General features: G+C 60.3%; 4 protein-coding genes across 10 annotated transcripts in view; 2 read left to right on the forward strand and 2 right to left on the reverse strand.

Moving 5' to 3' along the window:
* Window positions 1-224, forward strand: part of LOC118016231 (interferon-induced transmembrane protein 3-like) — a 19320-nt gene extending 19096 nt beyond the window's left edge. Inside the window, exon 3 of the mRNA XM_035013681.1 lies at window positions 13-224. Within this exon, the coding sequence (XP_034869572.1) occupies window positions 13-132 (120 nt within the window). The 3' untranslated portion in view covers window positions 133-224. The remainder of the gene's footprint in view (window positions 1-12) is intronic.
* Window positions 225-4014: 3790 nt separating this feature from the next.
* On the forward strand, window positions 4015-5636 carry IFITM5 (interferon induced transmembrane protein 5). Its single transcript, XM_035013682.1, has 3 exons — window positions 4015-4024; window positions 4349-4650; window positions 5114-5636. The coding sequence occupies exons 2-3, from the start codon at window positions 4459-4461 to the stop codon at window positions 5324-5326; spliced, it is 405 nt and encodes a 134-aa protein (XP_034869573.1). The 5' UTR covers window positions 4015-4024; window positions 4349-4458; the 3' UTR covers window positions 5327-5636.
* A 1652-nt stretch (window positions 5637-7288) lies between these two features.
* Window positions 7289-14834, reverse strand: PGGHG (protein-glucosylgalactosylhydroxylysine glucosidase). Of its 7 annotated transcripts, none has more exons than XM_035013675.1 (14): window positions 14738-14834; window positions 13683-13966; window positions 13158-13368; window positions 12647-13082; window positions 11617-11736; window positions 11042-11173; window positions 10728-10839; window positions 10405-10477; window positions 10173-10309; window positions 9902-10035; window positions 9679-9774; window positions 9359-9456; window positions 9071-9282; window positions 7289-8964 (listed from the first exon to the last, which is right to left on the reverse strand). In XM_035013675.1, exons 2-14 carry the CDS (start codon window positions 13939-13941, stop codon window positions 8879-8881), a joined length of 2106 nt encoding a protein of 701 aa, XP_034869566.1. In that variant the 5' UTR covers window positions 13942-13966; window positions 14738-14834; the 3' UTR covers window positions 7289-8878. The 7 variants fall into 7 exon arrangements, with proteins under 7 accessions (XP_034869566.1, XP_034869563.1, XP_034869564.1 ...); XM_035013672.1 differs by lacking the exon at window positions 14738-14834 and adding an exon at window positions 14464-14556; XM_035013673.1 differs by lacking the exon at window positions 14738-14834 and adding an exon at window positions 14265-14409.
* A 1442-nt stretch (window positions 14835-16276) lies between these two features.
* NLRP6 (NLR family pyrin domain containing 6) lies at window positions 16277-23213 on the reverse strand. The gene is made up of 6 exons (XM_035013777.1): window positions 22493-23213; window positions 20421-22179; window positions 19391-19483; window positions 18062-18232; window positions 17771-17938; window positions 16277-17305 (listed from the first exon to the last, which is right to left on the reverse strand). Exons 1-6 carry the CDS (start codon window positions 23211-23213, stop codon window positions 17167-17169), a joined length of 3051 nt encoding a protein of 1016 aa, XP_034869668.1. The 3' UTR covers window positions 16277-17166.
* Between the last annotated feature and the right edge of the window lie 469 nt (window positions 23214-23682).

Below are 23682 nucleotides of genomic sequence, written 5' to 3' on the forward strand. Positions count from 1 at the left end.
AAGTGCCTGAACATCTGGGCCCTGGTCTTGGGCCTCCTTCTGACCATCACGTTCATCATTGTTTTGGCCACTGGATCACTGATGATTTCCCAAACAATTTCAGAGATGATAAAATATTATGGAGGGTACTAGTAGCTGCCCGTGGCCTGAGGCTGTCACCTCTGTCACAGCGTTTTATGTACATGTCAGTCTGCCATTGTAGTCAATAAAGCACTTTTGCGTGATGGTGCTGTCTTTTCACCTGGGGAGGGGCCCTTTGAGATTCCCCACCCCGCCCCTGAGCCCACATCGTCCCTCACTGCCCACCTGTACCCTGCTCTGTGTTATGCGTGTGGTGGGTGGGCTTGTCCTGAGGCCTTGCATGTATCTGGCCTCCAGCTGGGGCAACACACGGAGGATGGTTTCAGGGAGAGGTCCCTCCTTCCCAGAGGTCTGTTGTCCTGTGGACACACACTGACCCAGAAGCCTGTCCCAACGGACCCAGCCGATGTGCACAAGTGCCCTGCAGAGTGTCAGGTGTTCCTTTGGTCCAGCTTCCTCCCTTTCCCTCTCTCTCTCTCTCTCCCCCTCCCTCTCCCTGTCTCCCTCCCTTCCACCCCCCCACCCCAAACCCCACCTCAGAACCTATTTTGTGGCTACAGCTGTGCTGTGGAGTTTCCAGGTCTCTTATTTTAAAAGTTTTTCAAGTTTGCTGGTAGCTGTAGCTGAAGGGCTTCTTAGAATAAGAACCTGGCCCTGGTGCCTGGTGTGGGGTGAGGTCAGTGAGGGGTGGGGATGGCCACCTGCAGGCCCCAGCGCTGCCCAGCCGAAGTCCTGATGGGCTGCACTCAGCAGTGTCTGTGGGTGCTACTCCCACCATGGGTCATCTTGAGCCACCAACGCGCTGTTCCCCTTGGGAGGGGAGAGCAAGGGCCAGGAGCTCACCCTTGAGCAGCTCTCCACCACGTGCCTGATAAAGTAGACTAGAGACTGTAGAAAACAGGTCTGTACCCTCAGGTGCACGGGTAACGGGAAAGTGTGCTGAAGTCCTCGCCAAGGGATGTGTTCTGAGAAGTGACGACTTACGGCTTATGTAATTGATGTGATCCATGGTTTACAGGTTTTTTTTTTTTTTTAAAGATTTTATTTATTTATTCATGAAAGAGAGAGAGAGAGAGAGAGGCAGAGCGAGAAGCAGGCTCCCAAGGAGCAGTGAGCCCGATGCGGGGCTCGATTCCAGGACCCTGAGATCATGACCTGAGCCGAAGGCAGACGCTTAACCATCTGAGCCACCCAGGGGCCTGGTTTACAGGGTTTAATTTTAATCCTGGCCATGCTCAAAATGGATCACAAAATCCTGGCAGTGGGGCACCTCCGCTACAGGAGGTCTCTCAGGCTACCACGCCTGGATTCTATCCTGAAAGTGACACAATCTCAGTGTGTGTGCGGGGCTGTATGGCTGCATCGTCAGGCCTCCATCCAGCCCCAGACCCCCACCTCCCGCTGTCCGCGTCCTGCCGCCCCTGCAGCGCTGGGATGCCTTCTCCATGTCTGGGCCTGACTGACCCGCAGCCAGGAAGCTTAGGGGATTGATGGACTCAAGGCCCAGCTCAATATGTAACTTCGGTTCCTGGAACCCGTGGACTAACACGCAGTGGAGGCCAGCAGGGCGAGCTCTCCCGCCCACCACTCCCTCCTCGCAGCCCTCTGCATTCCCAGCGGGAAGAACCCTGGGCTTCACTGCGCCTGAGGAAGAAGGAGGGGTTCCTTCCATTCGGACAGCCCAGCCAATGAGAGCAGAGCCCAGCCAATGAGAGCACAGCTCAGCCAATAAGAGCTAGTCACAGCCCAGCCAATGAGAGCTAGTTATAGCTCTGCCAATGAGAACACAGCTCAGCCAAGGAGAGTAGAGTCCAGCCAATGAGAGATGATCACAGTCCAACCAATGAGAAGCCAGTACACTTGCCACTCCCAGTTCACTCCAATGGACTTCTAGTTTACAACAGCCCTCCCAACTCCACCCCCCTCCCATAAAAGAGCTTGGATTTTTATGTTTCGGGACTTATATATGGTTTTGCCGTAGCTTCCTTTTCCAGAATTGTGATTTTCTGCTATTCCCAAATAAACCCCTTTTCCTGGTAAAATAACTGTCAGTTTTATTTTTAAGGTTAACAACCCAATTCCAATGTGTGGGGGACTGCCCAGACAACACTAAGGAAATGTTGGACACCAGCAGGGTGTTCACTACCTACTTAGAAATAATGTCAGATCCCACAGGTTAAGGGCTTAGTTTTACGAGACTGTCCTCCTGCCCCCACTTCAGGTGCCAGTCACAAGTCAGGGTTGTCACCTGGGCCTCTGACTGAGTGGCTGTAAATCCAAGGTTCCCATGACTTCTCAGTTCTATTCATTCACCAGAGCGGCTCACAGAACTCAGAGAAACATTTTACTTAACTAGATCCCCAGCTGATTACCAAAGGATCCAAGTCAGGAACAGCCAGATGGGAGAGGTGCCCAGGGTGAGGTCTGGGGAAATGTCCATGGCCGTTCCAGGCACACCACTGTCCCCGGATCTCCACGTGTTCCCCAACCCAGAAGTTCTCAAAACCTTGTCCTTTGGGTTTTATGGAGGCTTCATTACTTAGCCATGACTGACTCATTGGCCTTTGGCGATTGAACTCAACCTTCAGCCCCGCTGCCATCCCCGGAGGTCAGAGGGTGGGATAGAACTGACCCTCTAATCCCTTGGTTGGCTGTCCTGGCAGCCAGCCCCCATCCTTAGGTGAGGGTCCAGAAGTCACCTCATTAACATAACAAAAGACACCTTTATCACTTCAGAAATGCCAAAGGTTTTAGGGGTCCTGTGCCAGAAACAGGGATGTCGAAATACATATTTCTTTTTTTTTTTTTTTAAAGATTTTATTTATTTATTTGACAGAGAGAGGGAACAGAAGCAGGGGGAGTGGGAGAGGGAGAAGCAGGCTTCCCGCCGAGCAGGGAGCCAGACGTGGGGCTTGATCCCAGGACTCTGGGATCATGACCTGAGCCGAAGGCAGATGCTTAACAACTGAGCCACCCAGGTGCCCCCGAAATATATATTTCTTAATATAAATCACCATATCACAGTATCTCAACAGGCAAAACATCATCCTGGCCCCTCTTTCTGGTGGGGCACAATGGGTCCAAGGAATCATGGCAGGCCCAAGTCAAACTCTCAGTGGGGCCCCTGGTTTGTGTCCTCCAAAATTTGTATCTTGAAATCTTAATGCCCAAAGTGATGGTAGTAGGAAGTGGGGGCTTTGGGAGGTAATTGGGTCATGAGGGTGGAGCCTCATGGGAGGATTAGTGCTGTTATCACAGAGACCCACAGAGCTCCCTAGCCCCTTCCAATATGTGAGCACACAGTGAGAAGTTAGTCATATGCAGCCAGGAAGAGGGTCTCACCGGAACCTGTCCGCGATGGCTCCCCGATCTGACTTCCTGCTTCCAGATCTGTGAGAAATAAATTTCTATTGTTTATGAGCCACCCAATCTATGGTACTTTTTATAACAACCCCAACTGATGAAGACAGGAGGTTGGGGCACAGGAACCTGAGGTCTTGTGGAAAAGTTAGGTTAGAGACCCTGGGAGCCCTTCTGCCAGAGTAGGTACTTAGGTATGAGTCTGGGGTTCAGTGAAGTCTGGCCCTTTGTTGTAAATATCCGTTACTGGCACATAGGTAGCATTTACAGCCAAGGGGTTGCTGGACGCTCCAGAGGGAGCCCAAAACAGAGCCCTAAGCTCATCCTTCCAAACCTCTGAGGATTCGGGAGGGCAGGAGTAACCAGCCAAGGGGGCTGAGAAGCAACTGTCTACCCACGAGGGAGGAGGGCGGGCTCCCTAGCAGATCACGGAGAGCTCACTGCAGCACCTCGCAGCGATGGTGCTGGGGTCTCCTCTGGCGAACCCCCTACAGTGCCGCAGCCCCGTTTCCGTCCTGCTGTGGCCGGTCTCCTCCCGCCAGCACATGGGCAGGGACTTCTGGAGTGCCAAGGCCGGCCGCTGGTGAGCCGAGGAGATCCCTGGCAGAACCCGAACTCTGGGTTCTGGGGATGGAGCCCAAGCCCGGGGGGTCTCCAGCCCTTCTCCGCAGCCGAGGCGACACGCCCCCACCCACAGCCCCGAGGACTCCTTTTGGCCGCGGGGCAGGGGCTCGGGTGGGCAGTCTGCAGCCCGCGCACGCCCCTTCCCCTCGCCCCAGCCGCCGGCCGGCGGGGACTCCCGGGGCGGGGGAGGGGCTCGCGCGGCGGGGGGCGGGGGGCGTCGCGGCGGGGCGGGACGGGGCCGCGCTCTCCGCGGCGCAGGGCTGTAATTTGTCGTTATATTTAGCCGGCGGCGCCGGGCCGGGCTGCGGGAGGGCGGCGGCGGGGCTATAAGCGGCCCCGGGCGCCCACCCTCGAAGCGGGAGCCCGAGCGAGGAGGAGACGGCGCTGGAACCCATGGACACGTCGTACCCCCGCGAGGATCCCCGGGCCCCGACGCCCCGCAAGGCAGACGGCGCCGCCCACACGGCCCTCACTCTGGGGGCGCCGAGACCCCCACCTCGAGACCACTTGATCTGGTCGGTGTTCAGCACCCTCTACCTGAACGTGTGCTGCCTCGGCTTCCTGGCGCTGGCCTACTCCATCAAGGTGGGCGGGCGGGGGTCTTTCCGGACGGGGGTGGGGGCGTGCTTGTCCAGAGGGCCTGAGAGGCTTGTGGCGGGAGGGCCTCTCCAAGGGGCGATGCCTGTGAGAAGGCCCCTCCGTTAGCCGGGCGGTGGACAAGCTCTTCACCTCATGAGGGCTTCTCCATTGAGGCAGGGGTACTGTCCTTAGTGGGGGGGTCTAGTCCCTCCAGAAGAGCACAGAGTTGGTGGGGGGTTACCCAAGGGGGTCTTTTTCATCAAATGGCTTTTCACATGCTGGGGGCTCCTATGACCAAAGCCCCTCTGGCTTCAGCTCCTTGGGGTCCTCAGCACTCCAGGACTCTCCACCCACAGAGGGTCCTTGGAGGCTGATGCTGGCCCAGGTTGGTCTCTGAGTCCACAGCTGGAGTGGGAGGAGGCAGGGCCCCCAGTGTATGTGGAGACCTGGCCCTACCACTGGTCCACAGGCCCGAGACCAGAAGGTGGCCGGAGACCTGGAGGCAGCCGGGCGTTTGGGCTCCAAAGCCAAGTGCTACAACATCCTGGCCACGATGTGGGCGTTGGTGCTGCCGCTGCTTCTCCTGGCGCTGGTGGTGACCGGGGCTCTGCACCTGTCCCGGCTGGCCAAGGGCTCTGCCGCCTTCTTTAGCACCAAGTTCGACGACTCGGACTATGACTGACAGGCTGCGCCTCGTCTGCATCCTGACCCGCGGACCCTGACCCCAGTACTAACCCCCAGGGCACTGCTCCAGGGACTCTACCCTGACCCCCTGGAACCCCAACTCCACCACAGGACCTGATGGCCGCCCCTCCCACCCAGCCTGGGCACCTAATGCTGACCCTGAAGATCCCTTATTTGGACCCCAGTGGCCTCAACTGCAACCTTGATGGTCCCCGCTCCCCTAACTCCTTGTACCCAGGCTGGACCCTCCCTCCTCACTTACCAGACTCACTCAGCCTTAGTTTCACAATTAAAAGCACCTGGTTCCAGAAAGTGCCTCCTGGGCTTTTTGCTGGGGTGGCAGAGGGTTTCTTCCTGAGAGGAACCACCCACCCTAGGGGCTCCCCTGGACTGACCCCAGCATGATGGTAGGATGACCTGTGCTGTCTGCTGGGCCGTGCTCCGACTGTCGCCTTCACTCAGGCACTGGGTGGCTTGTGGCTTCTGGGGTGGAGGCGCCTGAGTATTTTAGACTGAAGTCTGGGAACTCAGGCTTTTGATCTCTGCTGCCCTGCTGGGCACTGTGGTTTAGTGGGCTCTCTTCCAGAACATGTGTGCCCTTCCCCATCTGTGTGTGCACTTGTGTTAGGTGGGAGCCCCTAGGAGGATATCACTTGTCCTCACCCTGCATGTTTCTGTCAGTGGGTCAGGCGAGTGCCAGCCTCCTTCTTTGGGTCATTCTGTCTGTCCCTATGACTCCTGCATTCCTTTAGTTTTGAGAAATTTCAGTCCCCACAGTGCGTTCCCTCTCTCCTGGGTCAGTGAGGCTCGACACAGACACATGAGCACACAGGCGTGACCCTTCTATCAACCATGCACACAAACCTCACACACATATGTGCAGTTGGGCAGAGGGTGAACATTGGGGGGTGAGGACACTTTCTGAGCATCCTTGGTGCTGGGTACACGTCCTTGTATCATTCTACCTCCCTTGTGCACCACTCTCCCCCTTCCCGGAAACCAGCAGAGCCTGGCAAAGAGGGGGGTTGCTAAATCCATGCACACACCCTGTGTGGTTGGGGATGAGGTCCCTTAGGCCTCCCTGTGGCTGATCCAATGACAGGGCAGGCTAATTGCAGGGGCCTTAACTGCAGGGCGGTCCAGGCTTTTGAGCACCCCACCCAGAGAGCACCCCTTGCCTACCCATCTGCCTGGGCTGGGTGTGGGGGGTCTGTCTAGCTGCTGTACTTGGAGCCTCAGAATAGCCCCCTCTTCTGTGACAGCCAACAGCTGGCCTGTCTCCACAGCAGAGATGGTAGAGATGGTATCCTGGCCACATATCAACAGCATCCCAGCCCTATGCTGGAGTGTGTGCTGCCCCACGCCAGCCCCTGCAGGTAGGGGTGTGTGCTGCCTGGGGCCTGGGGATGGAGATGGGGCACTGGCCCATGCTGGGTGCTGGTCCCACGTTGGAGTGTGCCAGTGCCTGGACCAGGACGGATACAACATGCCAACCCTGAGCTCCAGGTTTGGCCCAAGAAGGGAACCACCTGCGCTGGATGCACAGGTCAGAAGTGGGGATCAGCTTGTGTGCGACCAGGTACATGTCCCCAGGCATGGGATGGTCTGCTAGTCCCCACATTTGGTGAGGGGAACAGAGATTGCCTGGCCTGTGCCCAGGTGCTGAGGACACAGAGTGTGTGGTCCAGACAGGCGTGGGGGAACGTTACCAGCAGCCCTCCTCATCCCAGGCTGTCTCCGGGGCAGGCTGAGGGACCCCGATCCAGTTTAGGCAGTTGGCTCTACTACGGACCCCTGACCAGCCATGCCAGCACACGTGCGTGCCACCCTGCCACAGCCCCCTCGGAGGGTCACTGCACTACGCGTCCAGAGGCACACGTACGTGGCGCGTACATGCAGGAAGCGTCAGGCCGTACCAGTCCTGTGTGTACAGGGCCACCTGCCACCCCCCCCCCCCCACCGATGTCTGTGCCCACATCTGGCTCCAGGGCTGCGAAAATGAGCCTCTGTGCTACTGGGATAGGCCCAGCCACCATGCCCTGCTTTAGCAGGTCTGCCTCAGCCTTTGCCACACGTCCAGCAGCTGGAGGGGAGCCGGTGGGCACCTGGGCAAGGTGCTGGCTCCAGTCTCTGGGGCCACATGCTCTTGGGGACCAGCACTGACATCCATGCTGATCTGCAGCTTGGCTGGTTGTGCTCCCTTGGAAGCCATCCTTCTTCCCACATGCTGCTCCCCACAGTAACCCGGAGACAAGCCTTAGGATCCCTGACACCTCCACCCCCACTCCTTCCCCACTCCATCACAGCTTGTATGCCTGGTGTCTGCTGCCTGGAGAACTTGGACTACCTCTCCACCCAGAACAGAGAGAGAAGAGGGGGTTGCCAGAGTGAAGGAGGGTGGCAGGCCCACTGCTTGCTCTATATGGGCGCATTACTGCACTTCCTGACCTGACTCCATCCATTAGGCAGCCCTCACTTTCAGAAGGAAGGAGAGCACCAGCTCCTTATGGCAGACAGACTTTTCTCAGCATGGAATTTTAATTTCTCAGGCAGACCTGGTGTAGGTGGCATGGTTCTCACCAAAATTTTGGCAGCAGGTACCACCTCACCTCATTCTTGAGAAACCCCCAAGGACCCAAGTTGGATGTGCCAGCCAAGGGGCTGAGGCCCCAGGAGGACAGGCAGCCTGTTAGGACAGATGGGCCCAGGCCAGTGGCCTTGAACCATGCACCCGTGGCCCCAGTCCTTCTGGCAGGTCAGAGGGAAGGTGCAGGGTCTTGTTCTGCACCCCACCTCCCTCTCTTCTTGGCTGAGGAAAAACCTGTGATGGGGACTGTCCAACCTCACTGAAATGGTCCAGAGGCTGGAGGAGCCACAGACTGAGGATGCTGAGTGCACCTGGATTCAGCCGTGCCTGACCTCATCCATGTGACACACGAAGTTCCATTTTGGTCTGTAACTGAGAGAGTCCCCAGGAATTCCACAGGGGACCAACGTCCTGCCTCATGCCCTCACCCCTGCCATCCTCCACATGGAGGCTTGCACCTGTGTCTGCCTTCTCAGCAGAGTTGTCGGCCACACCCCGGCCCCACGTTGTGGTGTCCCGGGAAAGGGTACATGTGCAGGTGTCAGCCCAGAAAGGCAGGCACAGATGTGGCTGAGTGTGAGGCCATGGGGAAGCTGCAGTCCATGGAGGTTTAGGCTGGGGAGGGGCTCAGGCTAGAGGCAGACCACCTTGAACTTTGGGCCAACAAATTCAGACTTTCCCTGGAGCCTGTGAGCCTGGCTGCTGGTTGGAGAGTGGGCAGGAGGGAGGAGGTCAGCAGGCTGGGAGGGTGTTGAGGAGGGGTGGATGCAGCCAGCTGGGGGGTACCCACAGAGGGAGGCCAGATGGGAGGACCCAGAGACATCCCTGAAGCCCTGGATGTTCAGGTGCAGTGCCCAGGACAGCCCCAGGGTGAGGACACTGGTGGGGCTGGAGGACCCAACAGTGTCCCACAAGGGGTCTGTGGGTTCTGGGGCAGGTGTTTAACGTCTTCAAAAAATTCTCCTAGGAAACTCTTGGAGCAGAACTTGCTGCCTCTGGGAGTGACCTTTGTATCCGTCCAGCTGACGAGGGAAAGGAGACTTTGTGCCCTGCAGGGAGAGGGGGGCATCTGGAGTGGGGGCACATACCTAGGGGGCTACCCTGGGGGGTTCACCTGCCCCGGACCCCTGGGTGAGTCTGGGGGTGGTTGCCTACCTGGGAACAGGGGGAGTCGAGTGTGTGTCGGCCACAGCTCAGCCTCCAGCAGGGGGGTCCAGGGTCCTGCCTGGGCTTTGACCTCAATTGTCACAGAGCCCTCGGAGAAGGAGAAGTCAAGCTTGCTCCCCTGGTAGGAGATGCCATAGATGCACACTCCAGAGACCCCTGCCAGACACATGGGGTCGAAGGTCACGCCAGCCCTGGTGATCCTGGGGGGAGGGGAGACGTTCATGAGAGCAGGAAGTGGGGGGGCATGTGACTGCTCTCTGTTGGGCCTATACTCACCTGAACCCTGTGAATCCAAAGAGTGCCGCTTGCACGAAGCCCCCCATGCCGGTCAGGAAGTTCACAGCGCCCGATCCATCTGCATTCTCTGTCCACACCTGCACGTGGTCAGGCAGTTAGTGCCCGGACTCCCAGGATACGGGCCCCCATGAGGCTGCTGCCCCTGCTCCCAAGGGCAGGGCCCGAGGTCAGGCAGGAGTCACCAGGGACCTGACCCTGCTATGACTCCCCCTGAGGCTGGGCTCCCACTCCTACCAACCAGGGGCCGGAGCGGGAGGCAGGTGTGGTCAGCGTGAGAGCTGATACCGAGACCAGGCTACCTTGAATGGCTCAGCTATGTTGGCAAAGTTCCTTTCCAGGAGGTCCCGCGCCCGCCAGGGGTCCTTCAGCTCCATCCAGCCCACAGCAAACATGCTCTGGGGTCAGAGGTCAGAGGACATGCTGGGGCATAGCCCACTGCACGGGGAGGGGAGACTGAGGCCAGTGGGGCAGGGCTGGGGCTGCTGTGAGGACCGCCACCCCACACCCCTGCAGTTTCCTTACCCAGGTCATGGCAGGACCTTTTGGGGACGTCACAGCCTCATAAATCTCCAGGTTTTTCCTGCGAATGTGAGGACTCAGGTGGAAAGGGACGGGGTATCCCAGGAGCACAACGTCTGCCTGCTTCACCTCCTCTCCTGGGGAGGGACAGGTGCTGCCAACGGGGGAGGGAGCAGGAAGGGGGAGCTGCTCTATCAGGTAGGGGATATTCAGGGTGGACATAGGTCCTGTTGGAGGGGTGAAGGGGTCCTGAAGCAGCTCCGAGTACACTCACCAGGCTGGTACCCATCAAACTCAGGGTGGAAGTTCCGCATTGGGTCAAAGGGCACCTTGATCTTATCAGCCACTGCCAGCCATTCGCTGGGGACAGGCTGACCCAGGTCCCGGGCCAGAGCAGCAGCAAAGCGCAGGCTAGGGGCGGAGGAAGGGAGAGGGGGGCTATAGCCCCAGCCCTCCCTGCTGGCCCTCTGCATGGTGGCAGTATGGGCAGCGGTCTTGGGTCTGACCTGTTCTGGACCAGGACGTTGGTGTACACGGAGTTGTTGACCCCTGAATGGTATTCATCGGGAGGCATGACTCCTGGGCAGACAAGTGCAAGACGGTGCTTAGTGCAGGGTCCTAGGGACCTGCCCCTGATGCCAGTAGCCAGTGTGGGGCTGGCAACATCAGGTGCCAAAGATCACATGCTGAACTGAGGAGCATCCACCTGCCCCGCCAACTTGTGGCCACCTACTCTCCCGGCCACAGCTGTCCATGCCTCTCCCTTCCACCACTGGCCCTCCCCTGTGACCCGTCCCCCATGACTATCCCGCCCTCCTCGTGCCCTCACCCTTCAGGTGGTACTTTTCCTCCTCAGGGCTCCACTCCACACGGCTGCACCAAAACTCAGCCACGTCCCTGACCACATCCCAGCCACCAGCTTCTTGGAAGAGCTGCAGGTCCTGGGGGAGCAGGAGAGGATGGGACAGGGACCATGCTGCCAGTGACTGTCGTTCGCATTGGTTACTACATTCCTTGTCAGTGCCCACCCTTCTGAGTGCCCAGAAGTGAGGCCTGGCCCCAGACAGGGCGTCATGGTGGGGGCAGGGGAGCATGGCCATGTCAGGTGGGTGGTCATACCTGGTGGGCATGGTGACACCTCACCTGGGTAGTGTGGTAGTACAGTTGGAAGGCCAACACCACAGCTCCATTTACATGAATCTCCTGGGCTCCATAAATGTCCTCAGGGCAGACCTCCAGACCAGAACCTGCACTCTCCCAGGCGAACTTGGCTCCCTGACGGGTTGGGGGCACGGAGCAGACCTGATTATTCTGGGGGTTGGGGCACAGGGATAGCCCACCCTTTTCCCAATGCTCCAGCCTTCAGCCATGGAGGACAGAGGTGGGGGCACCGAGGGTCCGGGTGCCCTCATGGGGACCTGCAGACTCAGAGTGCCCACCATGTGTCCCCACCATAGCCCAGGCGGCTTCTGCCCAGCTTCCACCGTGTGTTGACCCTGGGCCAAGGTAGCGGGGGGACGCCAGCTGGGCCCCACTGAGGCTGTTGTTCTTACCTGTACAGTGCAGGCTGGGGGACGCTGCTGAGCCCCTATAAGAATCCAGGAATCCCAGCCCCACCCAGAGAGGAACCTGCGGTGATGGGTGCAGGCCTAGGAGGGATGTGGGGACATCAGGCCCTTCAAGGGGCTCTGTAGGGGGCGTGCCCAGGTCCCCCTCACCTGGTAACCCAGCTTCTGGGCATTGTCTTTGGCCCCACCCAGCGTCCGGACACGGTACTCCAGGAGGGCCCTGGCGGCCTCTGGGTGGAACATCAGGATATTCGGGAACATCCAGAGATCCTGAGAGCAAGGAAGGGCCCCTTGTTCGGGAGCTCTCACACCCTTCTCTCTTGTCTGCCTGCCCACATTCTGCTTTGGCCAGAGCTGGTGCTGCTCATGCTGCCTCCCTGAGCGCCCCTCTGTCGCCTTCCAGCTTCTCCCTCTGCTGCCCACCCTGCGTCCATCCTGGGCCCTCCACACCTGCCCATCCCACGTCCCGGTCTCCAGACTAGATGCTCCTCGGGTCTGGTCCCCAGCCCAGTGCTTCACCTCCCCAGCAGGCATCTGGGTGCCCCCGGCAGCTCAGGCTGGAAGCTGCGCGTGGAGCACCATTGCTCACTAGCTGCCTGAACTGGAGTGAGTGACTCCGCCTCACCAGAGTGGCCACAGCACTGGCTTCTGGAGGCATCTGATGAAGAGGGGTAGCATCCCGGGCCCGTCCCACGCTCAATGGACACCAAGTCCCAGTCTCTCCTGGCTCCCACTCCTGTCCGAGGCCTCAGCCTCTTCCACCCATGCTCCCCTCAGCAGCTGCAAGGGTCCTCCCAGAGCACACCTCTGTTAGTGTCACTCCCCAGTTCAAGTCTCCATGGCTCTTACAGCCCCCCTCTAGCTGCTCTTCTTCCTTGGTGAGGTGTCGTTTTGCCCCTGCAGATGCCACACACCCTCTCAGCTCTGCTGTGTGTACCCCCTGGTCCATCTGCCTGAATCACTCTTTTCCACCAAACTCCTATACATTCTTTGGCTGAGATCCCACCTCCTCCAGGAAGCCTTCCCTTCTGCCATGGCCTCTGTGATTCCCCAGCCACAGCCCCCATCCCTGGTACGGCAGAGACAGCAGCCGTGCCCGTGCCCTCAGCCACGGCGTACTCCACGCCTGTGTGCTGCCCCATCTGTGGCTGCTGTGTGCTGAAGGGGGGATGGTGCATACCTGGTCCCAGAAGACGTGGCCCCAGTAGCATTCCTCTCGGCTCCCATTGGACAGGCCCCCGGGGCTGAGGCCATGGCAGGTATATCCTGGGGCCCCAGGCTGGGGCAGGGCACTGAGCAGGTAGTAGAGGGCGCCACGCAAGGCCTGGCGCAGGGGCAGGGGCCCCACCACATCCAGGCCACAGCCAGCCCAGAGCTGGGCCCAGGCCTGGGCGTGGGCCGTGTACAGAGTGCCCTCTGCCTGCAGCTGCAGGGCCTCGGTCAGGCAGGCTCGGGCCTCAGCCTGGCTGCCACCCACCACGGTCAGGAACTCCCAGGTCTGGTCTTCCTCACTTTCCCCAAGGGTCAGGGCTGGGGGCACTGGTGTCCACAGCATGTGTACTTCCTGCTGGGACCCCTCAGGTTGCTCCGGGGTTAGTGTGTGGCCATAAAGGCACCTGCAAGAGTGAGGCCATGTCTGAGGGACCCGCTCCCTCCTTAGTCTACCTGGCCAGCCCTGACCCCCTCCTCACCGGGCTCCTTGGAAGTCAGGACCCAGATGCAGGTCGAGGTCTGGGCTTTCTGGGGAGAAGGCTGACCGCAGCAGCACCGTGATGGGCCAGTTCCCCACGGCCACACGGGTGATGGACACACTGAAAGCCATGACGTGAGGCAGCGTGCGGTGGGCGTAGATGCGCTGGGAGGCCCGGAAGCTGGGGCCCTCTAGGGTGTGCAGAAAGGAGCCTGGGAATGGGCAGAGGGGGTCAGGGCAACTCGCATGCCCCACTTAGGGCCAGTGAGGACAGTTACAAAGCTACCAGCCCCTCAGGGGGGTGGATCCACCCTCTGAGCCCCAACTGCCCTGTCTGGAGAGCTATGGTTGCACAGAAGACCCCAATCTTGTATCAGTTCAGGAGGCCCGCAGGGCTGAAACCCTGCTTTTCTTTGTGGGTCAGGCACCCTGAGTTGGAAGGTGTCAGGATGGGACTGCTGCTGTTGGTTCCCCCACTCACCTAGAACAATGGCTCACATGGGGGGAGCAGGACAGTGGTGGTTACCTGTGTTAGTGTCCAGGACAAAGGTCTTGGTCAGCTGATCTCCTGTCTCTGCAGGGACCTCCAGCTGGACATTGAGGGGACTCGGCAGAATGGCCCGGTGTGTGTCCCTGCAAGCCCCGTTGTACACGCCGCTCACATGCAGTGTATCATGATACACACGTGTGCCCAAGTATGTGTTGGTCATGGTGGCCAAGAGCCGGGGGTCACTGGGCAGAGAATGGGCAGTGAATATGGTGGGGTCCTCAGTGGCATCCTCCATGGAAAGTCTTGCTCAGCAGAGTGGCCTGGAAAAGGGGGAGTCAGTGGCCCCCACAATTGGCTGGGCCTCCCTCTTTTGACTGTCTGTTAAAGCCCTAAGCCTCCCGCCCCACGAACTTGGCTGATGCCTCTGACAGCTGGTGGGGAGGGTGTGGGCCACCTGGGCAGGCCCGATTTTTCACAGGCCCCACTTTCAACGCTAAGAGATGCTCAAACTCCTAATACTGATCTCCAGAGACCCAGCTGGGTCCCCAAACTCCCACCTTAGGACCTCAATTCGAGTCCTTCCAGCTCTTTCCAAGCCGCACCCCCACGGGCCCCGACCTGTTAGTGGGGAGTGAGGAGGCCTCAGTCGTCCGGACAGTAGTCCTCAAGAAGGCTGGCTTGGGGGAGGGCTGGGGCGTGCGCCGGAGCGCGGTCCGGGGCGGTGGGGGGGGGGTTGCGGAGGCCAGCGACCCTGGGCCGGGGCGGGGAAGGAGCCGGAGCTCCGGGAGGCAGGCCGGGGAGGGTCTCTGGGGCTCACCGCAGCCCTGCGTGTCCCCAGGCTCCAGCCCGCTCGGCGCTGCCCTTCCTTGGCCAAAGGGAGAAGTAGCCTGCGGCCGCCCCGTCCCCGAAAGGCCTTGCGGTCCCCGCCCCCAGGGCCGCGCAGGGCGGGGCAGCTGGGCCCCCACCCCCGGGGCGGAGCAGCTGGGCAGGCGAGCGGGCCGCGTGGGTCCGCGTGCACACCGGGGGCTGCGGATGTGCACGCGGGAGGTGCTCGCAGCCAACTGCGGGAGGAGCACAGTTTGAACGCTGACCTCAAGGACGTGTCCAGGGATGGATACGAGGCGGGCGGGGGCCTTTGGTTTGCGGTTGCCCCTCTCCGGTCTCGGCTTCCTCTGTCTCTGCGTGAGCTTCCGTGTCCCCCCTTCAGAGAGGTGGCGCTGCCGGTCCCCCTCCAGGAGAAGTCCCTCCCTTTGCTCTGGCCCCACCTTCCGGCTCTCCCCAGCCGCTGCTCTCAGACTCCGTTTCCCCACCTGCCCACCTGGACGCTCCAGGGCTGGGCCCTGGGCCTGTCTCCTTGCCTCTCTGGCCCTGGCCTGACCCACACGTCTATGCTCTGACCACTGGGCCCCGCCAGAGACACTCAGATTCCACGTGTCCCTCAAAACCAGCTCTTCTTGCAACCTCCCGCAGGAGACTCCTCCTGTCCAGCTGCTCAGGCTCCCTCTGTCCCCACACCCACTTCCAATGCACAGGTCCTGTTGTTCTGCACTTGCCAGATCTCACCATCGCCACTGCAACCTCCGAGGTCAAGCCGTCCTTTTGGATAGACACAGTCCACACTCTGTGCTTCTGCTCTGCCCTCTGCAGTCCTTGTTAACACAGCCACAGGCACCCTTCTGCCCCGAAGCCTGTGGTGGTGCCCACCTCACTGGAGGACCGACCGGCAAGCATCCCTTGCCCCCCCAACCCCTCCCCTAGTCCACTGCTGCCACTCTAGCTTCCTTGCGGCTTCTGCAACAGTCCAAGCATGCTCCCTGTTATGGACTGGGTGTGTGCCCCCAAATCCATCAGTTGAAATCTAATCCCCAGTGTGACCGTATTTGCAAGTGGGGCCTTTGGGAGGTAATTAGGTCAAGAGCTGTCAAGAGTGGGATTAGAGACCTTACAAGAAAAGGCCCGAGAGCTAGCCTGCTCTCTTTCCACCATGTGAAGAGACAGCAAGAGGACAGCCCTCTGCAACCAGGAAGAAGGTCCTCACCAGATGCCATATTGACTGGCACCTTGACTTTGGACGTCCCAGCCTCCAGCACTGTGAGAAACACATTTCTGTGTTTGATAAGCGCCCCAGTTTACGGTATTTTGTCATGGCAGACGAGCTGGTAAGACACTCCTCTTCATGGCCTTTGTACTTGGCTATTGCTTTGCCTGGAACACTTTCCGTCAAGATATTCTCAGGGCTTGATGCCTCACATCCTTCTGTTTTCAAATGCCCTGTCCTCAGTTAGACTTCTCCAGACCCAGTACTTGTAACTGGAAAGCCTTGGCTCTGTTGTCTCCCTGCATTTTGCCGTACTTTATGTTCCCCCAAAGCACTGGTTGGCCCCTGTCTATGTCTATACATGTTTATTGTCTGTCTTCCTGTCAGGTTAAGGCGGGGGGGATTTTGTCCGTTTTGTGGAATGAATGCCTGGATTTGAAAGGTGAGTATGGAAGGGAATTTCCCCCGAGAATTGAAGGCACTGACTCCCGTGGTTTTCATCTACCTGGACTGAGGTCTCAGGAGCCGGTCAAGCCCTGAAGCTTTGACCAGAGACCTGAGGATTCGGGGGCTGTCCACTGCTGGCCCTGTTCGTCAAACCCGGGCCTCGCCTCAGAGCTTCCTGCAGTCAGTCTGTAACCCTGAGCCTCAGTTCCCTCATCTGGGAAATGGGGAATACAACCCCACCCCATACAGGTGGATTGGGGACCAAAGGAAAGATTGTGAGCGCTTGCTAGGATGCTTGGCCACGTGCAACAGAAATCAACAGAAGTGAATCCAAAGGAGAATGTATTATCAGTGCATGGGATGGGGGGGCAGGCTGCCTGCTGCCAGAGTCCCAGCTGCTACTCCATCTCCCTCTCCCCTGGTCTCCATCCCTGAAGACCTAGATAGTGAATGGACCCCTCTGGACTGGGCCCACACAGCCTCAGGGATGGCTTTGCTCCCAATGCCAAGATACAAATTCCTGGGGTGGAATGGTGACCTGCCCACCTTTGGTCAGGGGTCAGCCCCTGCTCGATGCCCTGTGACCAGGGGCAGAGTTGTTGGGGCTGTGGGGCCCATAGTGCAGATGGGGATGGGATCAGTGCAGGGGTCGCTCTGCACTGAAGAGACCAGGTAAAGGCCAACACATGGTAGGTGCTTGATGCCTGGGAGCTCTTGACATCATTATTGTTGCTGGAGGCATCTGCAGGGGGAAGGCTAGAGGGCCTCAGGAGAGGAAGGTGGGTGGAGGAGAGGTCCCTGGGTTTCTAAGACAGAGATGTAACCTGTGCCCAGGGTGTGAGGGGAGGGGCATGTCCTGGGACCTGTCCCTGGCCAGGTAAGGGACCCTGTGTGTCCTCGCCTCCCGTCTGCCTGCCCCCAGCTCCTCAGGCTCAAAAGAGCTGACCAGAGCTGAGAGCAACATCCTCCTGCCCTTGGGATGAGGAAGTCTACTCCGTAGGGCTGACTAGAGTCCTCCCCCTGGCCTTCGGGGCCTCAGAGGGCACTGATGAATCCTTTGGGAGGCTCAGGGGGACTGTCCAGTGCCGGGTGGGTGATGACCAGACCTGGCTTTGCCGTCTTCACTGTCTGCAGCTCCTTCAGTGACTGCTCGCTCAGCTCCACGGAGGTCAGACTGTAGCCATGCACACAGAACACAAGTGGGAGTAGGTTGGGGAAGCTGAGGCCAGGGTGGGGGGGCAGTAACAGGGCAGCGGGGGGGGGGCAGTGATGGGGCTGTTGGCCTGGGCTGTGCTAAAGCACACAGTGACAGAAGGTGTTAGGGGCGTCAGAGGCTGGGAAGAGGGGTTAGGGGCTGGGGGCCAGAGCCTTTCGGGGAGTAAAAGGGTATTGGGATCACTGGCCCAGACTTGCCATGGCACCAGATGACAGATGGACATTTGGTCTGGTAGAGTGGCTGAAGCCGAGAGCTGGGGCCAGCGCTTTGGAGCACGGGTCTCCAGGGGCTGGGTTTGAGTGTGGTCACTCGGGCGGCCTGAGAGGGGCTCCACTTCAGGGCCCAGGGGAAGTCCCCAGGCACCCAGCCCAACCCACGGTTGAGGGGCTGAGTCCCCAGCACGTTTCCCGCCCCTGCCTCTACCTGAGGCTCTGTAGGCGGCATCCTGGGTGCTGTAGGGCTGCACACAGGTAGGTTACCATGGGTCCCGACAGTTGACAGTCACTGAGATCCAGGGTAGTCAATGCTGGGCTCTGCCTGAGCATGCTGATGAGGTACTGAAGCGCTTCCTGGAGGCAGGGCTGCTGCACCCTGGGGGCGGGGTGAACCTCAGGACTGCTGTGGACAAACTGCAACCCCCCCCCCCCCCCCCCGGCCCCTGGCCCGCGGCCCTGCCCTTGTCCCTCCCTTGGTCTCTTCCAGGCCAGGTCTTACCGGAGCTTCTGCACCCGGCACTGGGGCCAGGCCAGGCCCTCACTCAGCACACGCAGGCCTGCCTCGGTGAGCCAGTTGTGGAGGAGGCCCAGCTCCCTCAGGGCAGGGGCCTCCTTCAGGGCCCCAGAGAGGTCTTGGCAGACGGAGTCAGGCAGTTTGCAGCGGCACAGCCTGTGGTCAAGAGGCACACGGGTCTGTCTTCAGGCCCCCTGGCTGCTTTGCTACACCCCGGCTCCGCAAACTGCCCGCTCCTTGGGCGGCTGAGGTTCAGTCTGGCGATATGCTGGCTCCACAGGAACAGAGTTTTCTCCGTCCTTTGTCACCACATGTGTTCCTGAGGCGCCTTGGCCATATATGCAAGTGCTGGACTGCACTCCGCTTTCCCTTAGGACACAATTCTCTACCAGCTTTTTGATGAGCCAATTTAGATCTTACTGTCCACATGTTTAATTGCATATCATTGTCCATCGAGTTAAGGTAGGCCATAGTTTATTCAAGTAGCCAGTCCCTAACAATCGGGCAGTTGTGTTGTTACTACTTTTTTGCTATTATAAATAATGCTGTGATGAACGTCTTCATGCATTCAGTTTAGGGGCAGAATCGATGGGCCAAATGTGCCGATCACCTTCTTGGCCCCCTATGTTTATTTCCAGGTTGCTGGAATACCCTCCTGTCAAGCTAAGTAACCATGTCACTATGCCCCACCGGTACTAGTTCCTACAGTTTCTCTTACCTTCTGCTTACTTGGTGATAGGTCATAGACTCAGTGTTGCCACATTAATTCTCATACCAACCCTCTGAGGCAGAATCTCTTGGCTCCATTTCATAGGGGAAGAAACAAGCTCAGATAGACTGACTTGCCCACGGGCTCAGAGGCAGGCAACCTGGACTCAAAGCCTGTGTCCTGAATACTCCCTTCCATTGCTTGGAAGAGTTCAGAGGGGCTGCCCAGCACTTTCCAATAGCACCTAGCAGCCTTCCTTCCTTCCTTCGTTTGTTTGTTTCCTTTCTTTGGAAGGAAAATATGTTCTGGTCTTCTTTATCCCTCCCCCAGAATGCTTAGCCGCACCATGCTTTCCACTCAAACTGGGGCCAAATGCTCCTTCCTAACTAACACCGAAGCTGATGATGGAGCCCCTGCCCCCATCCCCTCCTCCCTCCTCCGTTCTGTGTGGGCACAGCCTGTTGACCCCAGCCCGGGACACCAGAGGCCACAGGCTCTCAGTCTGTCCCCTCAGCCGTTTCCAGACAGGGCTGTACCTCTGTCCCTGCCCAGAGTATCCTGCTTTGCATCCCTTCCAAGGGAGGGGTGGGGGCATGGTCACTCACGTCAGGCTGTTCAGACCACAATGTTGGTCAGTCATGGCCTCAAAGAGTGAACGTAGTGGAGAGGCCTGGGGTTTTCTCATGGTGGCTTGTGAACTGCTAGGAGAGAGAGCAAGGTGAAGCCCACCTGTCCCCTTCCGGCTCCTCGGCGCCTTCCGGAGCTTCAGTCTCTTCGGCCCCCTCAGGTGCCGCCCTAGGGCGGCCCTGGCCCTGTTCCTGCACCCACCGCAGGACATCCTGCTTCACGCGCTCTGAAACCACGCCGCCCAAGTGGCCCTACCTCTTTCCTGTGGTCCTGAGGTGTCGGAGCTGCCTCTGCCCTCAACCCCAAACTGAGCCAGGACCCCTCCACCCTCTTCACTCTAAACCCAGTGTGAAACCACTCATCTGGGGCCCCATGCACCTCCCCGCTGAAGCAGTCTATGTGAGTCCAGCCGGTGGGGGAGGATGTCACCCGCATTCCGAGGTGGGTCTACCCTTGCACGTGCAGTGGGCGTCCCCAGCCCCAGCCCCTGCCAACATCCTGACTTTCATTATCTCAACAGATGCTGAGCTCTGGGTCAAGTGCTGGGTTGGAGCTAAGGCAACTCTCCCTGAAGGAGCTGAGGGTCTAGTAAAGGGGATAGACATGGGTAGATGTCATGGCATACAGTGGTCTATGGGGCACTTCTGGGGCCAATGGGGTCTCAGGCCAGCTGGGGGAGCCTGGCAAAGCACTGAGCAGGTACAAAGCTCAGGGCACAGTGGGCATAGTTATTCCAGAACTTACTAGAAAGCTGGGCCTGAGCCACACAGCCATGCTTGGAGGTTTGCCTCACCTGTGGACAGTTGGGAATTGGCATGGCAAGGGCATCCTGGGGAAGGAGATGGACATTGGGAGGCTGCCTTGCAAGGGGGTGGGCTCCTCCTCTGGCGGGGGTGGGGGGGGCAGGCGTCCGCTGTGGACGTGCTCCCCCTGCCCAGATGGATGCACGGGCACACATTCCCCCACGGAGGGCCTGTGAACCGGGGCCATCTTGCCCTGTAGACTCACGAGCTGCCGCCCAGGCTGCCATGCAGTCGCTTTATCAGGCTCTTCCTCTTTTTCTTGTCCTGTGCGGGGACCAGTCCACAGCTCACCAGCCGCAGGGCCTGCCCGGCGGGGCAGCACCTTATGCAGTAGCTCAGGACGGCCAGGTCCATGCGGCTGAAGCGCACGCGCTCCAGCTCCAGCTCAGGCCAGCCGCGCAGGGCTTGGTGCACGAAGGCGCCCTCCTGCGTCTCGTACAGGCAGTACAGCAGCTCCAGCGGGTAGTTGAGCTCGCCCTCGTCCTCTTCCGGCTCCTCGGCGCCTCCCGGAGCTTCGGTCTCTTCGGCCCCCTCAGGTGCCGCCCTAGGGCGGCCCTGGCCCTGTTCCTGCACCCACCGCAGGACATCCTGCTTCACGCGCTCTGAAACCACGCCGCCCAAGTGGCGCTCGATGTCGCGCATCCGCTCTGTGTTCAGCAGCCCGAAGAGGAAGCGCGTGGTGAGCGTGAGGTGGCAGCGCCGCTCGGTGTCCCCCCGCAGAAGCGCTCCTACGCTGTCAGCCGGTGCCGTGAGATCTCGCTCATCCTCCAGCAGGTAGGACAGCGCAGCGAAGAATTCCTGGAAGCTCTGGTCCATGAACTGGTAGGTGACCTCTGTCTCCAGCACGCCTGGCAGCTCCTTCTTGCTGAGAAACAGCGTCTGGACTTTAGAGCCGCGGAGTTCCAGTCGTTCCAGATCCTTCTCCGCGAACTGCGCCCTGTGCCGGAGGATGCCTTCACGGGCCAGGCGGCACAGCTTGCGCAGCTCGCCCTGCATCTGGGGACCATCTGCCGCAGGCGCCGAGCTCAGGACGCTGGCGGTGAAAAGCAGGTACACGGACGTGGTCGTCTTGGAGGTGCGCGACAGGTCCTGGCCGAGCTCGATCTGCTGGCGCAGAACAGTGCACACGATCCAGCACACAAAGGGCACGAAGCACAGGGCGAACAACGTCTCATTCTCCTTCACGAAACGGTAGGCACGCTCCGCCATCCGTTCGTCCCGAAAAAACTTGTGGAAGTACTTCTTCTTGTCCTTGTCGGAGAAGCCGCGCACCTCCGCGCACTGCGGTGAGCACAGGAGGCCCTGCAGCCTCCCCGGGGCGGTGGCGCGCGCCGTCACCAGCAGGCGCGCGTCGGGCAGCAGCGTCTTGCTCATCAGGCCGCCCAGCACCCGCGCGCCGTCTGCCTCCTCGAAGGGGTCTGTGCAGGGCCTGGCCTCGGAGGGCCCCGGCGGCGGCAGCAGCTCGTCCGCGCCGTCCAGGATGAAGAGCAGCCGCTCGGACCGAGCGAGCATCTGCCGCAGGGGCGCACTGCGGTGGGGGCACTGGTCTAGGATCAGGCCGGCCAGGCTGCGCGTGCCGGGTCGCTCCAGCAGCTCGCGGCAGGGCAAGAAGAAGGCGAAGTCCACCTGGTCGTGGTACAGCTTGCCTGCCGCCCAGTCGTACAGGATTTTCTTAGCCGCCATGGTTTTGCCGATGCCCGCGGGGCCCTGTAGCACTACAGTCAGAGGCCGCTGACCTTCTCCGTCGCGGCCGAAGAGGCGGTTGAAGGTGTGGGTGTCCGAGCGCCGAGCGCGCTCTGGCCCCTGCTCCTCCGCGAGCCCCGGAGCCTCGTCCACCAGCGGGGCGCTCTCGCGCGCGATAAGCAATTTGGTGAAGCGCTTGTTGATCTTCACCGAGCGGCTGTTTCTCTCCTTCACCTTGGCATGCTGCTGCAGGACATGCTCTCTGTACTTCTTTTTGTACTCTGGTGGGGGCCGGCAGAGGGGACCGGAGGGAGTAAAGGGAACGCGGTATGTGTGTGGGGAGGACAAGGATGGGACGGGCTGCGTCACTTGACCCTCTCGGGCCGTTCCCCAACCCACTGTTTCCCCAGCTACACCCCAGCCCCTCTCCCCTGCAGCCTTCCCACACACTCTCCTCCCTGGGACCAGCTGTCGGGAACCTCCAAGCAGTGTAGAGGACACTCGTGCTGCAAACCTGAGGGTCACCGTCGTGCCCCCACCCCCCACCCCGCCCCGACAGCTTGGGGCCCGTGTTTCGTGCCTGGAGAGACCTACCGGACACGGAGAGCAGAGCGGGGGAGCTGGGGCCGAGCCCTGGAAGGGAGACCTGTGGTGAGGCCCTGCTGACTGTGCAGGGGCGGGGCGGGGGCCGCAAGAGGGAGTTGGGGCCACCCTCAAGAGCGCCCAGGATCCGAGCCCTGGGGCTGGTGAATCTGCGGACGGGGAAGCGGGAAGGATGGCGGCTCGAGGCCCAGACTCTGCCCAGGCGGGAGCGAACGGACAGGCAGGGGCCCTGGCAATCCCCGACCCTGCGCTCACGCTGCAGCCGCTGCTCCTTGAGTCGCGCCGCCACGTCGCGCACGTCCGCCCTCTTCAGGGTCTTCCGGGTCACGTCCAGCGCAGGCTCTGGCCCGTAGAATTGGGTCAGCTGCATCGCGAGGTCCACGGCGTCCGCGCGCTCCAGCCGCCCCCACGGGATGCTGCGGCCGTCCAGCGGCGCATCCCGCAGCTTGAGGCGGAAGCGCTTCAGCTGCTCCTGGCTCAGGTCCTCGAGCGCGGCCTGAAGCAGATCTCGCGCGGCAGCCGCGCGGGACTCCGTGCTGGGGGCGGTGGGAGTCAGCACGTGTGTGGCGACGGTGACCCCAGCCCTGCCGCGCCCCACCCTACCCGACCCCGGCGTCGGGGCGCCCAGGACAGCCAGCGAGTCAGAGGCGCCCCGTTTCCCCGCGTGACTCCAGGCCAACGCTTGGTAGCGCTCCGCGGGGAGGGAAGTCATGGAGGAGGTGGGTGGGCTTTGCTCCGAGGCTTTGCTGCCTGGCGGTGAGTGGGGTCACTCCGCGGCAGGCACTGGCCACCGCTGACCCGAGCGCTAGGGGGTGCCTTCCTGCTCTGTACCTCCCTTCCTGTGTTCCTCCCACACACATGGCTAGGCCAGGTCAAAAGTCTACGATGAGGCATCTACAAGGGCCTGCGCTCTCCCCTTTCGTCCCTTTCCCCCTTCCCTTCCCTGGGAGCCTCGAGCAAAGCTGGCCTCAGCGGAGAGCCAGACTCACCACTTGGCCCAGACTGTGTTCCTCAGTTCCCCATGATACTCATCGCCCTGCACCCTTTGGTGGGGTCCAGGCGGGGGGCCTTACACCAGGGGCTGAATCTGAGCCGCTCCTAGGGAACAGACCCACCGGATGCCTTCTGTGCAGATGGAGTCCCTAGAATCCTGAGCCTGGGGGGTGCTGGGGGAAGGTTGT

Source organism: Mirounga leonina, unplaced genomic scaffold, assembly GCF_011800145.1.
Source record: "Mirounga leonina isolate KUSES-001 unplaced genomic scaffold, KU_Mleo_1.0 Mir_166, whole genome shotgun sequence".
In the NCBI taxonomy this organism is placed as follows: Eukaryota; Metazoa; Chordata; class Mammalia; order Carnivora; family Phocidae; genus Mirounga; species Mirounga leonina.

What these genes read in the sequence shown, in the direction of transcription:
- IFITM5 (XM_035013682.1), top strand. Translation starts at nt 4,459, where the DNA reads ATGGACACGTCGTACCCCCGCGAGGATCCCCGGGCCCCGACGCCCCGC. An exon ending in CGCTGGCCTACTCCATCAAG is followed by an intron (nt 4,651 to 5,113) that starts GTGGGCGGGCGG and finishes ACTGGTCCACAG; the next exon opens with GCCCGAGACCAGAAGGTGGC.
- PGGHG (XM_035013675.1), bottom strand. Translation starts at nt 13,941, where the DNA reads ATGGAGGATGCCACTGAGGACCCCACCATATTCACTGCCCATTCTCTG. An exon ending in GGAAAAGTACCACCTGAAGG is followed by an intron (nt 10,478 to 10,727) that starts GTGAGGGCACGA and finishes TTGTCTGCCCAG; the next exon opens with GAGTCATGCCTCCCGATGAA. An exon ending in ACATAGCTGAGCCATTCAAG is followed by an intron (nt 9,457 to 9,678) that starts GTAGCCTGGTCT and finishes GACCACGTGCAG; the next exon opens with GTGTGGACAGAGAATGCAGA.
- NLRP6 (XM_035013777.1), bottom strand. Translation starts at nt 23,213, where the DNA reads ATGACTTCCCTCCCCGCGGAGCGCTACCAAGCGTTGGCCTGGAGTCAC. An exon ending in GGCAGCCTGGGCGGCAGCTC is followed by an intron (nt 19,484 to 20,420) that starts GTGAGTCTACAG and finishes CTCTCCTAGCAG; the next exon opens with TTCACAAGCCACCATGAGAA. An exon ending in TGTGGTCTGAACAGCCTGAC is followed by an intron (nt 18,233 to 19,390) that starts GTGAGTGACCAT and finishes TCTTGACCACAG; the next exon opens with GCTGTGCCGCTGCAAACTGC.